The sequence below is a fragment of the Erpetoichthys calabaricus genome, chromosome 3, assembly GCF_900747795.2.
Source record: "Erpetoichthys calabaricus chromosome 3, fErpCal1.3, whole genome shotgun sequence".
NCBI lineage: Eukaryota > Metazoa > Chordata > Cladistia > Polypteriformes > Polypteridae > Erpetoichthys > Erpetoichthys calabaricus.
Genome location: NC_041396.2, coordinates 193,896,226 through 193,916,089, shown reverse-complemented (window position 1 = coordinate 193,916,089; position 19,864 = coordinate 193,896,226). Strand labels below are relative to the sequence as shown.

Below are 19,864 nucleotides of genomic sequence, written 5' to 3'. Positions count from 1 at the left end.
ATGTTCATGCTGTGTATTTATAGATTTATTGATATAAGTGGGTGTCAATGAGTTTACTTACTAAAGCACTTTGTCCTCAGGATGTACAATGAAACTGATATGTGCTCTTTTCATTGTGTTGCTTCTTGACATGATTCTTACTATGTAGGCTATGTAAAATAGCAACACATGATATAATGGGTAAAGAGATTTAAATATAAATATAAATATACATATATATATATATATGATTTAGGAGTGCATGCGGCAGAACATAACTGCTGAGAAAACAGAATTGCAGATACAAAAGTAGGATAATAAGTATAATATAACTTGCCGAATATGCCATAACTTCACCGATGTTAGCAGCTTTGTGCAGACAGTCCAACAGGAAATCTATGATTAAATAATTATTTGTAGTTTCCTTTTGTAATCTCAAGGATAAACACTGAAGACATGTTTTCTTAAATCAAAACCTTTGCTGCTTCAAAGTAGACATATATATTTTATCACATACAGACACTGTGTACTCTTCTGCCCCATGGTAAGCTGCAAGAACAGACAAGGTATTTTTAAAATTTATATATAAAAAAAAAAAGCTTCACTTTAGCATACTATATATACCATTTTTTTTGAAGAAATAACCAAACTTATCCTTCAAGGAACACTACTTCAGTTGGCGAATAACTTAAGCGACAGGTGGAAGCTCCTGTCGCACTTTGCGCAACTGTTGTTACGCTTTCATAAGCTTTATGATCTTAGTCATGGAAAGTCTTTTTCCTGTGGGATGACTGGGATCTTTTCTTGAAAAAGGAGTGGCATTGCACATGTAGTTTGTCAGCATGCCCATTTCGATCAAACACAGGAATCTCTGCAGTCTACTTGTGACTTTACGGTGTAGGGAGATAAGTCAATAAATCAAGGTAAATAACATTCGATGTAGTTTTTATATAAGTAGCCTGTAAATGTTTTTCATATAAAGACCATCAAAAAACATAATCACAAACAGAACTTTGCACAATACCTTGGCGTGCTTGGCATGCCCTGTTGGTTTGTTGAAGGACATGCGTGGCAAATTGACCAATAATATACACTGTCAGGATGACACCCAACCTCTTGCTGCATCTAAATGGTGCCATATTTCGCTTTTATGCCTGGTGCCGCTGTGTTGTTCTTATGTGTGAGTGGACGTTTCTTGCGGGGAGGGCTTCTGTTCTCTTACTCCGATGTAGAAGCCTCATCCTTATCTGAGTTTACCTCTGTTATAGTACGTCTTTATTTGAAAACAGCAGTGTCAGATTGGGGGTAGTGTGAACGTGACTGAGAGAAAAAAAAAAAAGCTAACCTTTACAAGTACCATAAATTTACACAGGGTGTTACAGACTCAAATCAAATGTATGTTTTTATTGTATAATAGTAACAATAAGAGCAGCTCACTACTCAAAATGGTATTTCTGGTTAGCGGCTGGACTTGAACCCGTGACCTTTTGATTATGAGTCAGCAGTTCTTACCTAGCACCACCCGTGTCGTGTCCGTGTCGTACCCTAACCCAATTTCTTTTTCTTCGGTTATATTTTTGAATAAAAGCGCACTTGTTTTGTTATACGTGTACCTTTTGTGAAAGTGTTTAGTTGATATTTGGACTTATACACTTCATGTCAAAATTTTGTCATTAGTACTATAACATGAGAAAAGTTTGTTTTAGGTATATGTTCAGGATTTCTCGCATTTCCTGTCATCCTACATTTACATAGGTTGTTGTAGACATGGAACACATATGAAGTGCATGTGTTCCAAATAAAGAGATATTATGTACCCTATATAACTCCAGGCACCTCACACAGAGATCAACAAGACTTGCGCTGGGAGAACTTTTTGTCTGAGTTGACTGCGGTGGTGGGGGGAAAGGGACAGCAGGCTGCTTGTGCTGATTGACATATTTACAAAACAAAAGATGCTAATAGAGAGATGCGAAGAAATTTAAGGTGGCCCGGGATTACAAGTTTTTTCGTAGGCTTCAGGGATTGTAGTGTTAGTGAAATAACTAATCATATTACAAAAAATAAAATACTAAATAATCAAATCAAAGCAAAATCTTTATGGTCATTGTAGCAATGAGACATTGTACAACAAAATTTTAGGTGCACTTTTCCAGTGCAAAAAAAAAAATAAAATGAAAACACAATTACTCAAGTTAAAACTAAAATAAAAAGGTAATAAAATAAGTACCAAAATAGTCTCATAACAGCAGAACAATGTTTTCCATTCATACATACATTATATTGCATTTGTCCCTTATCCAATGTTAACTTAGAGCTGTATTGTAAACATGAGAGTGAATTGTATTGTAAATATGAAGGTGCACTAGGTCAGATTGACCACTTAGCAGCATTCAGCATGGTGATGGCTGAAGGATTGAAACTGTTTCTCAGTCTATTTGTCTTAGTCTTTATGGACCTGAAACGTCTGCCTGAAGGCAGGCGTTCAAACAATGCATGTCCTGGGTGTGATGGGTCCTGAAGAATTTTCTTGACGTTCCTGAGGCAACAGGAACTATGTAGTTCTTCTAGTGAGGGGAGAGGACAGCCGACTATCCGCTGGGCGACCTTAATGATCCTGTGGAGCTCTTTCTTCTGTGCTGCTGTGCAACTGGAGAATCACACACAGATACAGTAGACCAGGATGCTCTCTACTGTGTGGTAAATTTGCCCGGAACTGGAATCGAACTCACGACCTCTGGATTATAAATTGGCAGTTCTAACCACAGCACCACGGAAGCTGTAAACGGTGTTGTCAGAAGTGGGATCACTGTCATATCATTTGTATTATCAAAAAAATAACACTTTTATGTTGTTTATTAGTAATGACATTGTTTTGAATTTCATAATACCTATTCTGTAATACACTGAATGGTCTAGCTGAAGAGAATGATCCATAAACTTACTTAGAGTACTACGCTTAGTTTTTACATAAAAACACATTACTTAAGTTTTGGAAATTCCTACAAACAAAATACAGTGTTAGTGTAGAGACTTAGTTACTTTTTTTATCAATTATATATTTAAAACCTGTTTTTATAACATGTAACCTGTTATCTCTTTAAAATTAGCCAAAATGGACTTAGTGTATTTTGGAAAAATTCTGTTAAGTTTACAGATGCTTCAGTGTGAAAGAAAGAAATAAAAAAAAAAATTCATAGTTGTACTATTTTTTTTATTTACTTTGCTTTACAGTATACATTTTGTCAAATACATAGCAATAGCAATCAGTGTTGTAGCCGCTAACTTGTGTTCATTCTAATTTCACCCAAGCATCACTGTGGAAATTGTGAATTTGAATAAAAAGGCTGTGATTGTAATGTAATAATAAAAGTACAGTAGAGAAGCAGAATATTAATTATTTCAAACTATCTAAATGTATATGTTTAATGTTTTTGTTGCAGAGAACAAGCTTTGCTAACAGCTCGCATCTCTCCAATTTTGAGCAGACAGAGAGAGTATGAAAGAATTCATTACCCTCATGTTTATGATTCCTATGCTGAAGCAATGAAAACATCAGCATTTATTGGAGGAGCAAAGGTGTGTATATAGTCTTTACCTCTGTGTCACTAGTAGAACATTGGATTAAATAACCCTGTTCCCACTAGCTCAAATCTGGGAGAATGTGTTTAATACTGTATGCTGACTCTGTTTCCACTTGGCAGACAGAATAGTTGTAATGTTGTTGGTTGGATGGCTTGTTTCTTAGTGTTTGACTATTGGGACTGTCCTCCAATCTTTTCTTTCTGAACTGGTGTCTAAAGCAGCATGTCCTCTATTTTCTGTTATTTTTTACTTTTGCTTTATATATTTCTCTCCCTGGAACTTTCTATTCTTGTCCTGAGTTTCATACAACAAAGGTTTGATCCTTTTCTAACTATTTGGCTCTTCTTTGTCATTTGGTTAAAAGTCAGAATGTACCCATATGGATATTGGGGTACTGGGATTGGCAGTGAGGTCAGTATTTTTTCTGAGATCAGAAGATGCTTTTGTTCATAAGAATTGCTTAAGAATGCTTTGAAATTACTTCAGGGTTTTTAGTCCAGAGCTTCCTGACATTACGATACCAGAAATCTCCTACATGTAATATACCATTCCATTTGTCTTGAAGACTAGTTATGCCAGACGTCAAGCTTTATGGGGTTCCCTCCTATTTTTGCCCCCTAGACGTGAAAACCCTCATTTTGGGCCACTCTCGTAGACATATTTTGTTTAGGAAATTACACCCTTATGATAATGAGTAAACCAATAGATTTTTTTCAGCAAAAACGATCAGAAGGACTTGAAGTTGTGTATGCTACATCAACTAACCTTAAGGGTCAAACTTACTCCTTCTTACAAAAAAAAAAATAGGGACCTGTAATTTAGGCACATGGAGTATCATTTAATGCTGTTTTGAGGTTGCTGGTCACAAATGTACAAATATTTTTGATATTTAATTTTTTGCTGGTGGTCCTAGCCCTCTAAGCTACTTGCAGAAGGTTAAAAATTACAAATTTCAAACATAAACATTGGGGTATTGTTTTAGACTATGTCAAGGTCATTGATTACAAATATGATGTTTTTTTTCTATTACATTTGAGAATATTTTGACTTTAAACATTTAAATTGAAGCACACATTTTAATATTTCAAATATTTAATGTAACTATTCTGGTTTACTATGTACTTCAACCTCTTTGGGTGGGCCACTCTAATGCTGACTGTTTGTTACAGGTAGTCCCCGAGTTATGGACATCCAACATATGAACAACTCATACTTACGAACGGGGCTGCAGCTGCTCCTTTGTCTGTCTGGGGGACGCGATGCAGGCTCCTCAGTAACTGCTGCTCCGTCATCTTCGGCCTGGGGACGCTGCAAGGGGTGGCTGGACGGAGGATGGAGGGGGACGGTTTCACTGCTCGCGCAGTGTAGTGTCCCTTGGGTGGCTCCTGCTGATGAATGGGGCTGTGGGAGCCGCACCCCATTCATTCTCATTGGGTGCGCGGCAAGTGGTGGCCTGGGGTCCATAGTCACCGGGGCCACAGCTACCGTGTTTCCCCAAAAATAAGACCTACTCCGAAAATAAGCCCTAGCATGATTTGAATGGGTTTGAATGTAGAGTGTTATGACGATATTCCAGAAGAATATTTTTGTACATAAATAAATATAAGATTTACCCTGAAAATAAGCCCTAGTGCATCTTTTGGAGCAAAAATTAATATACTGTAAGACCACTGTTCCCTCTAAGCTGTTCGCGTGTGTGCGTGCACACGACTTTCCGAACCCGCGCACACAAATTAAAATAGCGCGCACAAAAATTACATTTTTGCCTAAAATGATTTTTGGCATTAAAGTGAAATGTTGCAGAAGGCCAGCTGTTCCGATTTCCCATTTATCCCATTTATCGAAGCGCTATAAATTTTAAATCATTCACGTGGTTCCGTAATGTTTGGCAGTTGGCACGTGACCCATAGGCTACGAAACCAAAGATGTTATAGGCTGCCGCAGGCAGCAAGATACATTAATCACTGACATAGTCGGAAACTAGGTCAGTCCTACCAATTACCCAGAGTGCCTTGCACACTGCACAGCCTGCAACGAAAGACTACGAAAGGGGGTGTGGCGTCGCTTGTGGCGTCGCTTGTGCAGCTACGACCAATCAGAGTTGACTGACCTAGATTCCTGCGTAGCAGGCTACGGTCGGCGCTATGCGGTATCTTGCTGCCTGCGGCAGCCTATAACATCTTTGTACGAAACGCGCTTTTGATTCTTTGACTTCCATTGTATTGTTTATTTCGTGGAATCTTGGTGTTCAGCCTGGTACTTTGTAGCTAGATATAATTTTTTAAATGTCGAAACCGCAAGCGATGAAAGGTGCAAAACGCAAGAGAGCTGCAATAGCTTTTAAGTCTGAATGGCTTGAAGAAGTTGTTGAAACGGAGACACCGGAATCTCGAAATATAATGCGTGTTCAACTGCGTGAAATATTTACGTATGATGAAGATGACGGAGTTGTTTGCTGTTATTGTCGAGATGCCAAAGCAACTGGTGATTTCTCTACGGGAAAAGTGTGGAATGATGTCTGGAAACTGGACTTTCTGAAACGCCATCTATCAAGCAAGTCTCATACCGACAGTATTAGGAAACTCAGAAGTAAAAATCCAACTTTAAGAGGGGGACTGGTTCACATGTTGCTTGAAAGCCCAACCAAAAAAGAAAACAGGCAAATTAGTAATGAACGGAAGCGTTCCAGTCCTGATGAAATTAAGGTTCTTATCGACAGTGTTCTGCTGGCCATTAAGATGAATATCTCATTGCTCTCTGTTCAAGATATCAATGAGCACATGGCAAAGTATGTTAGTATACCACATAGCTGGAGGAGCAAAAACTATGCGTTCGAATTTCTTGGAATTATAAATGGTATCGTGCAAGAGGATCTTATGGCTGACATTAAATTAGCAACGTATCATACGTTAACTGTTGATGAAAGTACAGACATTTCTGTCAAACAAGTTCTTAATACTCTACTTTAAGTATTGGCCAGTTAATTCAAAGGAGTATAGAACATCATTTGGTGGGATGCTACAGTTGGAAGCATGCGATGCTACATCAATAGTAACAGCAGTCAGGGAATTCTATAGGAAACATAAACTTGACCTGAATAAAATGGTTATGTTCACTTCCGATGGTGCCTCTGTTATGTTGGGCAAAATAAATGGTGTTGCAGCACAGCTGAGAAAAGATGTTCCTCATTTAGTGCAACAACATTGTGTTGCACATCGGGAAGATTTGGGACTTTCTGATTCATGGAAAGAAGTGAAATTAATGAAAGAAGTAGAAACTTTAATGAGAACTGTGTACACCGTGTTCTGTCGGTCTTCTACTAAAAGATACAAATTTCAGGAAATAGCAGATGCTTCTGAATGTGAATCAATTGCTTTCAGACCTCTGAATGAAGTGCGCTGGTTATCCAGACACTTTGCACTTCAAGCAATTATTCGAAATTATGAACCCCTATTAAAATATTTTGAAGAATCCAAAGATAATGATCCTATATCAAAGTACTGCTATAAGAAGCTGAAGAGTGAACAATTTCATATAACATTAGAAATTTTGAATGATGTCTTATCAGAAATGGCTTCTTTAACTATGGCATTTCAAAAACGTGGTTTGACGCCATTGGAAGCTTATCATCTTGCACAGGGTAAACTGAACAAACTTCGAATGCAGTACCTTGGTGAGAAGGTTAAATGGAGTGATAAAGTTAACAGTCTTCTTGACAAGGTGTCTGGAAAAGAAGTTTCAGTGGATACTAATTCCATATTAACCTTCATCAACATCCTATGTTTGCATCTGGGTGAAAGATTTCCTGAAAATGAAATTGAGGAATGGTCTGCTTTTGACTGTACAGCAATAGCACAATGCGACTTTGACTTTGGAATTGAACATATCCAATCTCTTTGTTTAAAGTACAAACAATTTCTTCAGGAGGAAAGTGTCATTATTCAACAATACAATGACTTTAAATTCCTTGTTGCAGAAAAAATCAAAAGCAATCTGATAAACAGCTTTCCAGAGATGACGAAATTTGCATTTCAGAATGATCAATTTGCAGAATTAGCAAAATTGATGGACATTGGTACCACATTCTTAGCTTCGAGTGCAGATTGTGAGCGTGGTTTTAGTTTAATGAACAATCTGAAAACGAAGCAAAGGAACCGTTTACAGTTAGAACATTTGGAAATGCTGATGCGTATTAAGAGTAACCTTCAAGATGGAGGCACGATAGATCTTGACAGAATTTATTCAGACTGGATAAATACGAAAGATCGCAGAGAAAAACTTTGAAAACTAAATTACTCTTATTTTCGAAATGCTACCTATAAAATATAATTACACATTATTAATAGGTATAGCATTTAACAATGAAACTTGTTTGATATTGATAACTGAAATAACATCGTGTTTTTGTAACTTGATTTAGACAAACTGAAAGAGCTGCCCAAAAATGCCCATAACTGAACTCCAACAAACATTCTGTAGCGCACAAAAATTTAGTCTTGCTTTAAAATGCGCACGGATAATATTTTTTTGCGCACATAGCCTATAAAAAATTAGAGGGAACATTGTGTAAGACCTTGTGTTATTTTGGGGGAAACACGGTTCCACTCGTGTGCAAGACAGAGGCTTGATGGGGTGGAGGGGGGCATTTCACTGCCCGCCCACCACACAGCCTTGCAGTGTCCCTTGAACGGCTGCCCCATTCGTTCTCAGTGGGTGGCTGGTGATGTTGTGAGCGGTGACCCGGTTGTGGCTGAATGGAGACCATTGAGGGTGAATGGGGTGGCGGGGGGCAGCATTGTAGGGTGCCTCGGGTGGCTACCTGTTGAATGGGGGTGGTGATGGGCGATTCACTAACCGTCTTTGGCCGCACCCTGTTTGTTCTCGGTGGGTGAACGCTGCAGGCAGCATACTGTATGCAAGTGGAGGTGACTGTGTGGTTGGCGGGTGGTGAACTGCCCCTCGCTACCCCCATTCATTCTCAGTAGCAAACCTGCTTCTACTGTTACATACATAGCAAAGAACTAACCAATGAAGACCTTATGGAACTAGAACAGCAAATGATAGCATTCAGCAAAGAAAACCAGAACCTAGGGACTCCAACAAAAACGTTTTCTACAAAAGAGTTAGCTGATGCATTTCGTCTCATTGAAGCAGGAATAGCAAAGTTAGAGGAGCAAGATCCTGATACAGAGAGGTTCACCAAAGTTTACCGAACAGTTACCGAAGGCCTGAGATGCTACAAGGCTATTTATGATGAGAAAAAGAAAAGCTTTGTGTAAACCTCCCTTGATGCCTACTTTAAGAGACCAGTCCCATCCTCTTCATCAAGTTCTACTAACATTGTTTAAGGCTGTACTGTATTTGAAAATGTTTAAGCATTTACTGTGCATTCACAGAAAGGTAAAAATAAATGTTGACAAACATCTGTCCAAATTGCATTTATTAAAATAATGTACCTGTTTCGACTTACATACAAATTCAACTTAAGAACAAACCTACAGTCCCTGTCTCGTACGTAACCCGGGGACTGCCTGTATTCTGATAAATGAAATATCTGTGTGAGTAGGCACAGCTAAGTGTTTTAGTGTGTGTTTGTGTTTGCCACCTAATGGCAAAAGAGAGCAATGCACAGATGTAGGACAAACGTAAAGCAGCTGACAAATATTTGTCTTTTGCCTACCATCTTATGGTCATTGAGTTCTAGAATTAAAGGTTTATAGAGTTGGGTAGATATAGTAGAGCACATCCAAAAAAAAAAAAGATTATTACTGTAAAGTTTATTGCAGTGTGCTTCTGTCATTGATGAATATCCGATTATTGACAGAACCACAGGTTTATACCGATGTACTGAATTGTTGCTTATTACATTTTGACTCAGTCTTCTTTAAAGTAGCCAGGCTGGAGGAGTCATGAAGATGTTTGAGAGTGGACCAATAGCATTTTTGCCTTGAAAAATCTGGTGGGACCATGTTAGGATTTTCCTTTGTTTGTGCACATGTATATAACAACATTAATTTACCTAATAATATCTGCCCTTTTGTTTGCAAGTGACCAGTGATACATGCAGTCACACAGTGTTTGCATCACAAAAATCATTCAGCCAATAAGATAGTAGTGCCTGGTTTGTCTCATTTAACATCATCATATGAAAAAAATGTATCAGTATTAATTTAACAGTTAAGTAAACTGAGAGCTTCATTACCTTACTACATAAGAAATGTACTGTATTGACTGTGACCTGTCAAGAATTTTGAGATGATAAAGGATAAGCCACAATAACTTGTAAAGAACATGCAGTCTACACACACTGCATGACTTAAAACACAACTCTGTGTTTGTCCAGTAGCAGGGCCTATGGGCTTGAGGTCAGAATACTGTTGAAAAATAAATTTCTAAATACCCTTTCTGTACCAGGACTCTGTGCTTCTTATAAACAAGATCAATATACTACTGGCTTCTTTCCCACAACGTGCAGGGAGCACATTTAGAGCTTTCTTGATGGCTTTTTCAATTTAGTACTGTCAGACAGTCGTCCTAAGCATGCATTTTTGATATTGGTCTGCTTTCTTTTTTTGTCAGATTAGTGTGGCTACCTTAAGGTAGCCTATTTAAAAAAAAATGGTAAGAATAAGTTGCTGTAGTTTTTACATTCCACTGCTAAACTAGAAATTTCAGCTTGCACATGTGCCCACTGTGATGGTCTTCGTTTGTTCCACTTTCTTCAGCAGCTTTTGGACCTGGATCTGTCAATGACATGTCTGAGGATGAGCCAGGCAAATGATGACACATACACAGTCACATGCTCACACATACATAAGGAAATGCAGAACACTGCAGAGCCAATGGGCCTTGCCCCTTAAGCTTTAAACAGGCTTGCGGCACACAGCACAAAGACAATTTCATATATATTTTGGTCCTTGTTTCCTTAGGGGATTGGTTCTGTGACTCACTGCAGTTGCCAAAATGTAAATGCTATGTACTGTACATAGTTATTAGTCCCTAAATAATACAGTATGACATCTACAAGCAACAAGCAACTTTGTGATGGTGTGGGTTGACTCCATGCTCCCTCTTCCATGATGGGAGCCTCTTAAACCCAACACTGTCGATAGTCAAGCAAGAGGATGGTGAAAGTGCTTACTGCTTTTATTTAAACAAATCAAAAATTCCTCTTTGTCTCCCCAGCTCACCCATAGCTCACTTAGCTGGCGGAGACACTAGCAGCCATGATCCCGTCCTCCCGACCCCCATCTTAGTTGCCTCGAGCGGCATCAGCCAGACCAGTGAATCTTCCTTCATGCTCTCGCAGTCGTCCCTTGGATCCCTGGAGATGATGCCACCTCCACCACAGTGGGCATGATCCACCCCTAGAGCACCAAACCTTTGCTCCAGTGTGGGTCAAACAACCACGCTGCCTTTCCCAACACTGGCTGGCTGGCTCGACCTTCCTCTCCACCCACTGCTGCTCTAATGGCTGTTCTCTACGTTCCATCTCTTTTCTGTTTTACACCCCTTGCACTCACGCTACTCTTTTTAAAATAGGGACATTGCAAAGTCATGGTAATCAGCAGCTCCGGGCAGCAATTAGGGTTATGGGCGATCCTACATCTGTGCATTAAGTGCAGGGCTGCTCGCTCCTGCATCACGCATGGGAATTGCTCTTGCCACGCTTCAATGCCCACCAACCCAAACCCATCCAAAAAACACAACAAGCCGTGAGTGTGGTGATTATTTATTTAAAAGACGCCTATCAGCCTTCTCATTGACAGATAGCACTTTACACTCACTCTCAGCCTTTAAGAGATTGCTTTGACCACTAAACTGTTTATTAGGAGACATTTTGTCACAGAAACAAATTGTGCACATGATGTGACACTATCCACTTCACAGTGCCTTACAGTTGGGATTTCCAACAGAATGGCTTTTGTTTAAAGAAACTAAGGGCAGTGCTTGCTGCTCTGCACATGTGTGTCCCTGTCAATAATAACGGTTTCAGCGGTTGAAACTTTAGTATGTAATTTACAGTGCACTCATTACTTACAGACAGTATGTGTGTTTCCAAGCCAGTTCTATCATGCACAGCTTTCTGCACACCTGCTGTATAGATAATCTTAACTAAGTTTAAAGACAGTAACCCAGACAGATGCCAGCAGGCTGATGGACAGACTCCTTTTTTTGGGGGGAGAAGCGGTTTAAGGAAGTGAGTTTCAGTTTAATGTTTTAATTAGTGATTGTTTAAGTCTTTGTTTGAGAATCTTTATTTTCTAGACTATGTGTATATTGTTTCATAGCTTCAGTACTACAGGTATTGTAAGGATGGAAACTGTTTCCCACTTTGGCAAATGGTAACGATCAGAAGCTGAGCTAGGATAGGTAAGTGAGAAAAAGGTTTCCTTTCATAATGGTGGCGATTGGTAGAGAGCGGAGTTGATCATTTTACAGAGTAGCCAGCTAAGATCAGCATGGTGGCTCACTATTTAGCTGCCATATAGGAGTTGCAAGTTTACTCCTCTGAGCCATTTTATTCATCTCCTGTGGAGGAAGGCTACAGCAGAGTACTGCTTTCTGGTTTTGCTTTCTGAAACATTCTGGATTTTGGTTTTCAAATATTTTCAATCCGTAGTTTGTTGAATCCGTGGATGCAGAACCCGCGAATACAGAGGGCTGACTACTACAAAAAGTATTAATTTTGTAGGTAATAAATTATCATAAGAATATTATAGAATATTGGAAAAAGTATTTAAGATGACAAAGTTGAGGGTTTTTAAAAACATTTTAAAATTAAACATCCCTCAGTAATTTATTAATTCTTTTTACATAACACCTGTGGTCCTTGAGAATTGAGAAACTCACCTGGAATGGTGTGTTAAACTCAGGTTTCAAGTAGTTACTTGTAGTGCATAAGTAAAAAGCCTGACAACAGAAATTAAAGTAACATTGGCAGAAGCAATTATGCAAAGTTTATGCTGAACTGTGGTGGTAGCGAAGGAGCTAAGTCTGTGGATGAATTTGTTGCCTTACAAATCAGTCTGCATCCACATTATCATGCATGGTCACAAGCTCTGAGTAGTAGCTGAAAGAATGAGAATGAAGTGCCTGAAATGAGGGCCTATGCTGGTTTGCCAGGATTACTATCTTGACAGGACGAAGAGCTTGTCAGTATGGCATGACCTTGGAATAGACTTGCATTTTTCTAGATTGAGCGGAGCTAATTACGATACTTTAGCCTTGTACTTAGAATAGCTTCTAGGCTCCAAGAGCCAATGCCTACTAGGAGATGGTCAGGGCAGACCCAGGATACACTGCAATGGAATTGTATAATTTCTTTGTTCTGATTGAGAATGTAGGTTTGCCTAGAGGCCAGGTCAGTTCATTTTACTGTATTTCTACCATTACCCTTAATTGTAAATGTGGAAAGAAGATAATAATAGAATAGACATTTGGCTAGAGATCAAAAAGCAGTAGCAAGTTATGGATGGAAGGTTAGATGGGAGCATAAAGGAATTGGAAATAACAATTGAGGAATAGTGAATTTGCTGATATTAATTTTAGAATATTAGTTTAGTGGTTGACATAATTCACAATACAATTATTTTCCATTATACATCTAAAATAAAAAGCTAGTTGAGAAGGAGAGGGTCTTTTTGGTTAGGAAAATTAAAAATAGTGAAAGAATAGTTCAATTACTAATAAATAATTTCAGGATCAAAATTAACCAAGTAGAGGAAGTGGTGCTTGAAAGATTATTGAGGATAAAAATGAAGTTAAGAGACACATCTTTGGTGCACATGATGAGTTTAAGTTCGTGGACATAGGAATTTTATCTAAAATTAGAAGTAATTGTTATAAGAGATAGCTAAATAATAATTGTGTTTAATTGCCCTATTTTATGTAAACTCATTTGTAGTAAATGAGCAAAACATCTAAACATTCATGAAAGATCTGCTAGAAGCAGTATTAGAACTTTTTAAAAAAGGCTTTACATAAATAGCATATAGTGATGAAAGGTTGTTTATAATTAATTTAGTTTTGACAATAATCTATACTAATAAAAGGCAAAGCCCTCACTGACTGACTGACTCACTCACTCACTCACTCACTCACTCACTCACTCACTCACTCACTCACTCACTCACTCACTCACTCACTCACTCACTCACTCACTCACTCACTCACTCACTCACTCACTCACTCACTCACTCATCACTAATTCTCCAACTTCCCGTGTAGGTGGAAGGCTGAAATTTGGCAGGCTCATTCCTTACAGCTTACTTTCAAAAGTTAGGCAGGTTTCATTTCGAAATTCTACGTGTAATGGTCATAACTGGAACCTCTTTTTTGTCCATATACTCTATTGGAGGAGGCGGAGTCACATATTGCGTCATCACGCCTCCTAAGAGATTTACAGCACGACTCAAACGCGGGAACGAAGGTAAATGACGTTAATTGTTGAATGTCTTTTAATACTGTGTAAGCATACATATTAACACGTGCAATTAAACGTGTGCATTTACGGGGTGATTTCTCAGGCTTAAAAGCTCGCCTTTTATTAAAAAGGTAAATGCAAACTGTTTTCATTCTGAAGGGCACAAACCACGTTAGATTTCAGCCGTTAAATGCGCAAAAATGTCGGTACACCAGATAAATAAGTGCAACATATTGTCAGTTGTATTGTATACTTACAATACATATAGAAATGTGTTAATTTTTCGACTCGCGCCTTGATTTAAACGATTGCATGTCTTGGTGGGTTTGCGTAGTTTATTGTCAATATCTTTACACCTCTTTTTAAGACTTATTGACTGAAACGGGCTTTCACGAAAAAAGTTAGGGCTTTGCTACAGGATACACCCTCCACAAGTTAAGGAAGTAAAAATAAAGGTATATATTTCTGTTTTATTTAAACCTTTTAAGTTCGTATGCATAGCCCCATTTGGCTGTTTGTTTTTTTTTTTTCTTTCTTCAGTAATATTTAATCTCCTTAAAGAAAAACAACATATGCATTTTACTTTTTTTGTATCTCTTTAGTAATATTTTAGTGTAAAAGGATAACCAGTATTTAAACCTTTTATGTTACTTTATAAACTTATTTTACACACTCTATTGTTGAGGCGGCTGACCGGAGCTGTGGCCGTAAGGTGGTCGGTGCCTGTCGTGGCGGCAATCCCCGAACCCGTTGGGGGACACCGGCGGTGAGGGATGCCGTCAAGCTGAAGAAGGAGTCCTACTGGTCCCTTTTGTCCTGTGGGACTCTGGAGGCAGCTAATAGGTACCGACAGGCCAAGCGGAATGCAGCTTCGGTGGTTGCTGAGGCAAAAACTCGGGCATGGGAGGAGTTTGGGGAGGCCATGGAGAACGACTTTCGGACGGCTTCGAGGACATTCTGGTCCACCGTCCGGCATCTCAGGATGGGGAAGCAGTGCAGTGTCAACACTGTATATGGTGGGGATGGTGCGCTGCTGACCTCGACTTGGGACGTTGTGGGTCGGTGGGGGGAATACTTCGAAGACCTCCTCAATCCTAATAACATGCCTTCCAATGAGGAAGCAGAGCCTGGGGACTCGGAGGTGGGCTTCCCCATCTCTGGGACTGAGGTCACCGAGGTGGTCAAAAAACTCCTTGGTGGCAGGGCCCCGGGGGTGGATGAGATACGCCCGGAGTTCCTAAAGGCTCTGGATGTTGTAGGGCTGTCTTGGTTGACACGTCTCTACAACATCGCATGGACATCAGGGACAGTGCCTCTGGATTGTCAGACCGGGGTGGTGGTCCCCCTCTTTAAGAAGGGGGACCGGAGGGTGTGTTCCAACTACAGAGGGATCACACTCCTCAGCCTCCCTGGAAAAGTCTATTCAGGGGTTCTGGAGAGGAGGGTCCGTCGGATAGTCGAACCTCGGATTCAGGAGGAACAGTATGGTTTTCGTCCTGGTCGCGGAACAGTGGACCAACTCTACACCCTTAGCAGGGTCCTGGAGGGTGCATGGGAGTTCGCCCAACCAGTCTACATGTGCTTTGTGGACTTGGAAAAGGCGTTCGACCGTGTCCCTCGGGGAATCCTGTGGGGGGTGCTCCGGTTGTATGGAGTACCGGACCCCCTGATAAGGGCGGTTCGGTCCCTGTACAACCGGTGTCAGAGCTTGGTCCGCATTGCCGGCAGTAAGTCGAACCCGTTTCCAGTGAGAGTTGGACTCCGCCAGGGCTGCCCATTGTCACCGATTCTGTTCATAACTTTTATGGATAGAATTTCTATGCGCGGCCAGGGTGTTGAGGGGGTCCGGTTTGGTGGACTCAGGATTTGGTCACTGCTTTTTGCAGGTGATGTTGTCCTGTTTGCTTCATCAGGCCGTGATCTTCAGCTCTCTCTGGATCGGTTCGCAGCTGAGTGTGAAGCGGCTGGGATGGGAATCAGCACCTCCAAATCCGAGACCATGGTCCTCAGCCGGAAAAGGGTGGAGTGCCCTCTCAGGGTTGGGAGCAAGATCCTGCCTCAAGTGGAGGAGTTCAAGTATCTTGGGGTCTTGTTCACGAGTGAGGGAAGAATGGAGCGTGAGATCGACAGGCAGATCGGTGCGGCGTCCGCAGTGATGCGGGTTCTGCATCGGTCTGTCGTGGTGAAAAAGGAGCTGAGCCATAAGGCAAAGCTCTCAATTTACCGGTCGATCTATGTTCCTACCCTCACCTATGGTCATGAGCTATGGGTAGTGACTGAAAGAACGAGATCGCGAATACAAGCTTCTGAAATGAGTTTCCTCCGCAGGGTGTCTGGGCTCTCCCTTAAAGATAGGGTGAGAAGCTCAGTCATCCGGGAGGGGCTCAGAGTAGAGCCGCTGCTCCTCCGCATCGAGAGGAGTCAGATGAGGTGGCTCGGGCATCTGATCAGGATGCCTCCTGGACGCCTCCCTAGTGAGGTGTTCCGGGCACGTCCAACAGGGAGGAGGCCCCGGGGAAGACCCAGGACACGCTGGAGGGACTATGTCTCCGGGCTGGCCTGGGAACTCCTCGGGATTCTCCCGGAAGAGCTAGAAGAAGTGGCCGGGGAGAGGGAAGTCTGGGCATCTCTGCTCAAGCTGCTGCCCCCGCGACCCGACCTCGGATAAGCGGAAGAGGATGGACGGGTGGATTTTACACAATTTTAAAAATAAATAAGAAAGCTACATATTTCAATGAAATGAAAAAAGCTCTCCAAGAGAAAACCTCAATGAAGAAGAAACAGTTTGCACTATCTAAAAAGGAGAAACCCTCATTTATAAAGGTTTGCTGCAGATGACTTAACTGAAAATAAATGAATAGTTACTATGTGTATAGTACATATTTATCTATTTGACTTATGCCTTTATTCCAGCAACTTGCAACATCTGAGGTACAATTTGTTACATTACTTTTGTTTTTTGCAGAACAGGCAGGTGAAGTGACTTCCTCAGGGTCACACAGTGGTGTCAGTACCAGGATTTGAACTGACAAGCTCCGGGTTTGCTGAAATATTACTGAAGAAAGAAAAAAAACGAAAATGGGCAAATGGGGCTATGCATACAAATGTCCATCCATCCATTATCCAACCCGCTATCTCCTAAATACAGGAGCCAAACCCTGCCAACACAGGGCAAAAGGCAGGAAACAAACCCCGGGCAAGGTGCCAGCCCACCGCAGGGCGCACACACCCCCACACCAGGGATAATTTAGAATCGCCAATGCACCTAACCTGCATGTCTTTGGACTGTGGGAGGAAACCGGAGTACCTGGAGGAAACCCAGACAGACACGGGGAGAACATTCAAACTCCACGCAGGGAAGCGAACCCGGGTCTCCTAACTGGCACCTTTCACTGTGCCACCATACCGCCCGCATACAAACTTAAAAGGTTTAAATAAAACAGAAATATATACCTTAATTTTTACTTCCTTAACTTGTGGAGGGTGTATCCTGTAGCAAAGCCCTAACTTTTTTCATGAAAGCCCCTTTCAGTCAATAAGCCTTAAAAACAGGTGTAAAGCTAAACTTGCAGCACCGCTATTCAATTACACTTGCCTAACGCCTCTCCTAAGGGGAGATACTGTGGGATCTGGGCATCCGCCAAAACACCAATCACAGGCCCGATTAGAAAGCGGGAAGCTGTGATTTGTCGTCTCCCTCTCATGTAACAATCACAGCCCGTGTTACCACGCAGTATGTATGTATGTATGTGTATATGTATATATGTGTATGTGTGTGTGTATGTATGTGTGTATATGTATGTGTATATATATGTTGATATGTGTGTGTGTGTGTGTGTGTATATATATATATATATATATATATATATATAATGTGTGGATGTGTATATGTATATATATATGTATATATATGTATATGTAGATATGTGTATATGTAGATATGTATATATATGTTTACATAACCTCTAACACACTACTTCTCCGCTGCGAAGCGCGGGTATTTTTCTAGTCTATACTAATAAAAGGCAAAGCTCTCACTGACTGACTGAGTGACTGACTCATCACTAATTCTCGAACTTCCCGTGTAGGTGGAAGGCTGAAATTTGGCAGGCTCATTCCTTACAGCTTACTTACAAAAGTTAGGCAGGTTTCATTTCGAAATTCAAAGCGTAACGGTCCTAACTGGAACCTCTTTTTTGTCCATATACTGTAATGGACTGTAGCTCGCTGGCCGTGGGAGGCGGAGTTGCGTATCGCATCATCACGCCTCCCACGTAATCACGTGAACTGACTGTGAACGCAGTACGTAGAAAACAAGGAAGAGCCCCAAAGAGCGCTGAAGAAAACATTCATTACACAATTGAGAAGGCAGCGAAACAATAAGAAGCGAGTGAGTGACGCATACAAGCATATTCATAAGTGCAGCTACTGCGGAAACAAAGCACGGTGTAAACCGTAAGTTTAAATTAAGTTTATAGAAACACTCCTGCTGCCGTTTGCAATACCATATTCGCGACATACAAGTTTAATGAGAAGATACGAGGTATAAACGAGACTTTGGATCACTTTGTAACGGAGTTAAAATTGTTGTAGCGAGAAACATTTAAGTGCCGGGTCTTAGCTAACATTAAATAAAGCCGTGGACATCGCAGCATCACACAAGAGAGCGGCTCACGTGAACATATGAAGCGACTGACGCATACAGACATATTCATGAGTGCAGGTACTTTGGAAACAAAGCACCGTGTAAACCTAAAGTTTAAATTAAGTTCATAGACCTACAAAAGGTTGCCATTGATTTGAGGCAAGATTGCTTTTCTCTTGTACAACTATACGTTGCATTCTCAACAGTAAGCTTGCACGGGTTCATCATATTACAACCGGAGTGCTGAACTGACAACGTGGTATACAAAGAGAACTATAACAATCGTGATAAACGAACAAATAAACAGCGTAGAACACGTGGATTAAATAAGAAGGCTGCTTCCTTGACGAAGCAAGGAAAAATGAAGACCTTATATGGCGTTCGTTTATAAAACAGCGGAAAAGCTGTGTAAAGGCTGCTTCACAAAAAAACAGCAGAGCACCTTATATGAGCAGGCAGTCAGCTAAAGAAGGGAATCAATAAATAACTGTAATCGTGATAAACGAACAAAAAATAGTGGAGAATCCACGGACTACATAAAGGAAATGGGTACCTGAACAGAAAAGTGAGTCTCAAATAGCTACACAATAACTATAACAATCGTAATAAACGAACAATAAAAGAATACAGAACCACTAAGCAAGGAGAAAGGACGGCCTTATATGGCGTTCGTTTATAAAACAGCGGAGAGGCTGTGTAAAGGCAGCTTCACAAAAAAAACAGATCCTTAAGAAATTGTTATTGGTATATTTTCCCTCAATTTAAAAAGGTTTTCTTTTCTTCTTAATAAAAGTTTAAAAGCAGTACTTTGTCGCTGCGAAGCGCAGGGATTTGGCTCTATATATATATCTATACTAATAAAAGGCAAAGCCCTGACTGACTCACTGACTGACTGACTCACTCATCACTAACTGTCCAACTTCCCGTGTAGGTAGAAGGCTGAAATTTGGCAGGCTCATTCCTTACAGCTTACTTACAAAAGTTAGGCAGGTTTCATTTTGAAATTCTACGCGTAATGGTCATAACTGGAACCTCTTTTTTGTCCATATACTGTAATGGAAGAGGTGGAGTCACGTATCGCGTCATCACGCCTCCTACGTAATCACGTGAACTGAAAACAAGGAAGAGCCCCAAAGAGCCATGAAGAAAACATTCATTACACAATTGAGAAGGGACAAGAGAGCGGCTTACGTGAACTGACTGAATGCAGCACGAGTGATCACTTCGAT

General features: G+C 40.6%; 1 protein-coding gene across 2 annotated transcripts in view; it reads left to right on the top strand.

The window, feature by feature from the left end:
* ascc3 (activating signal cointegrator 1 complex subunit 3) overlaps positions 1 to 19,864 on the top strand; it is an 854,735-nt gene that overhangs the window by 148,299 nt on the left and 686,572 nt on the right. For both annotated transcript variants that reach the window (XM_051925342.1, XM_051925343.1), the window contains exon 7: positions 3,423 to 3,558. In XM_051925342.1, the coding sequence (XP_051781302.1) occupies positions 3,423 to 3,558 (136 nt within the window). The remainder of the gene's footprint in view (positions 1 to 3,422; positions 3,559 to 19,864) is intronic.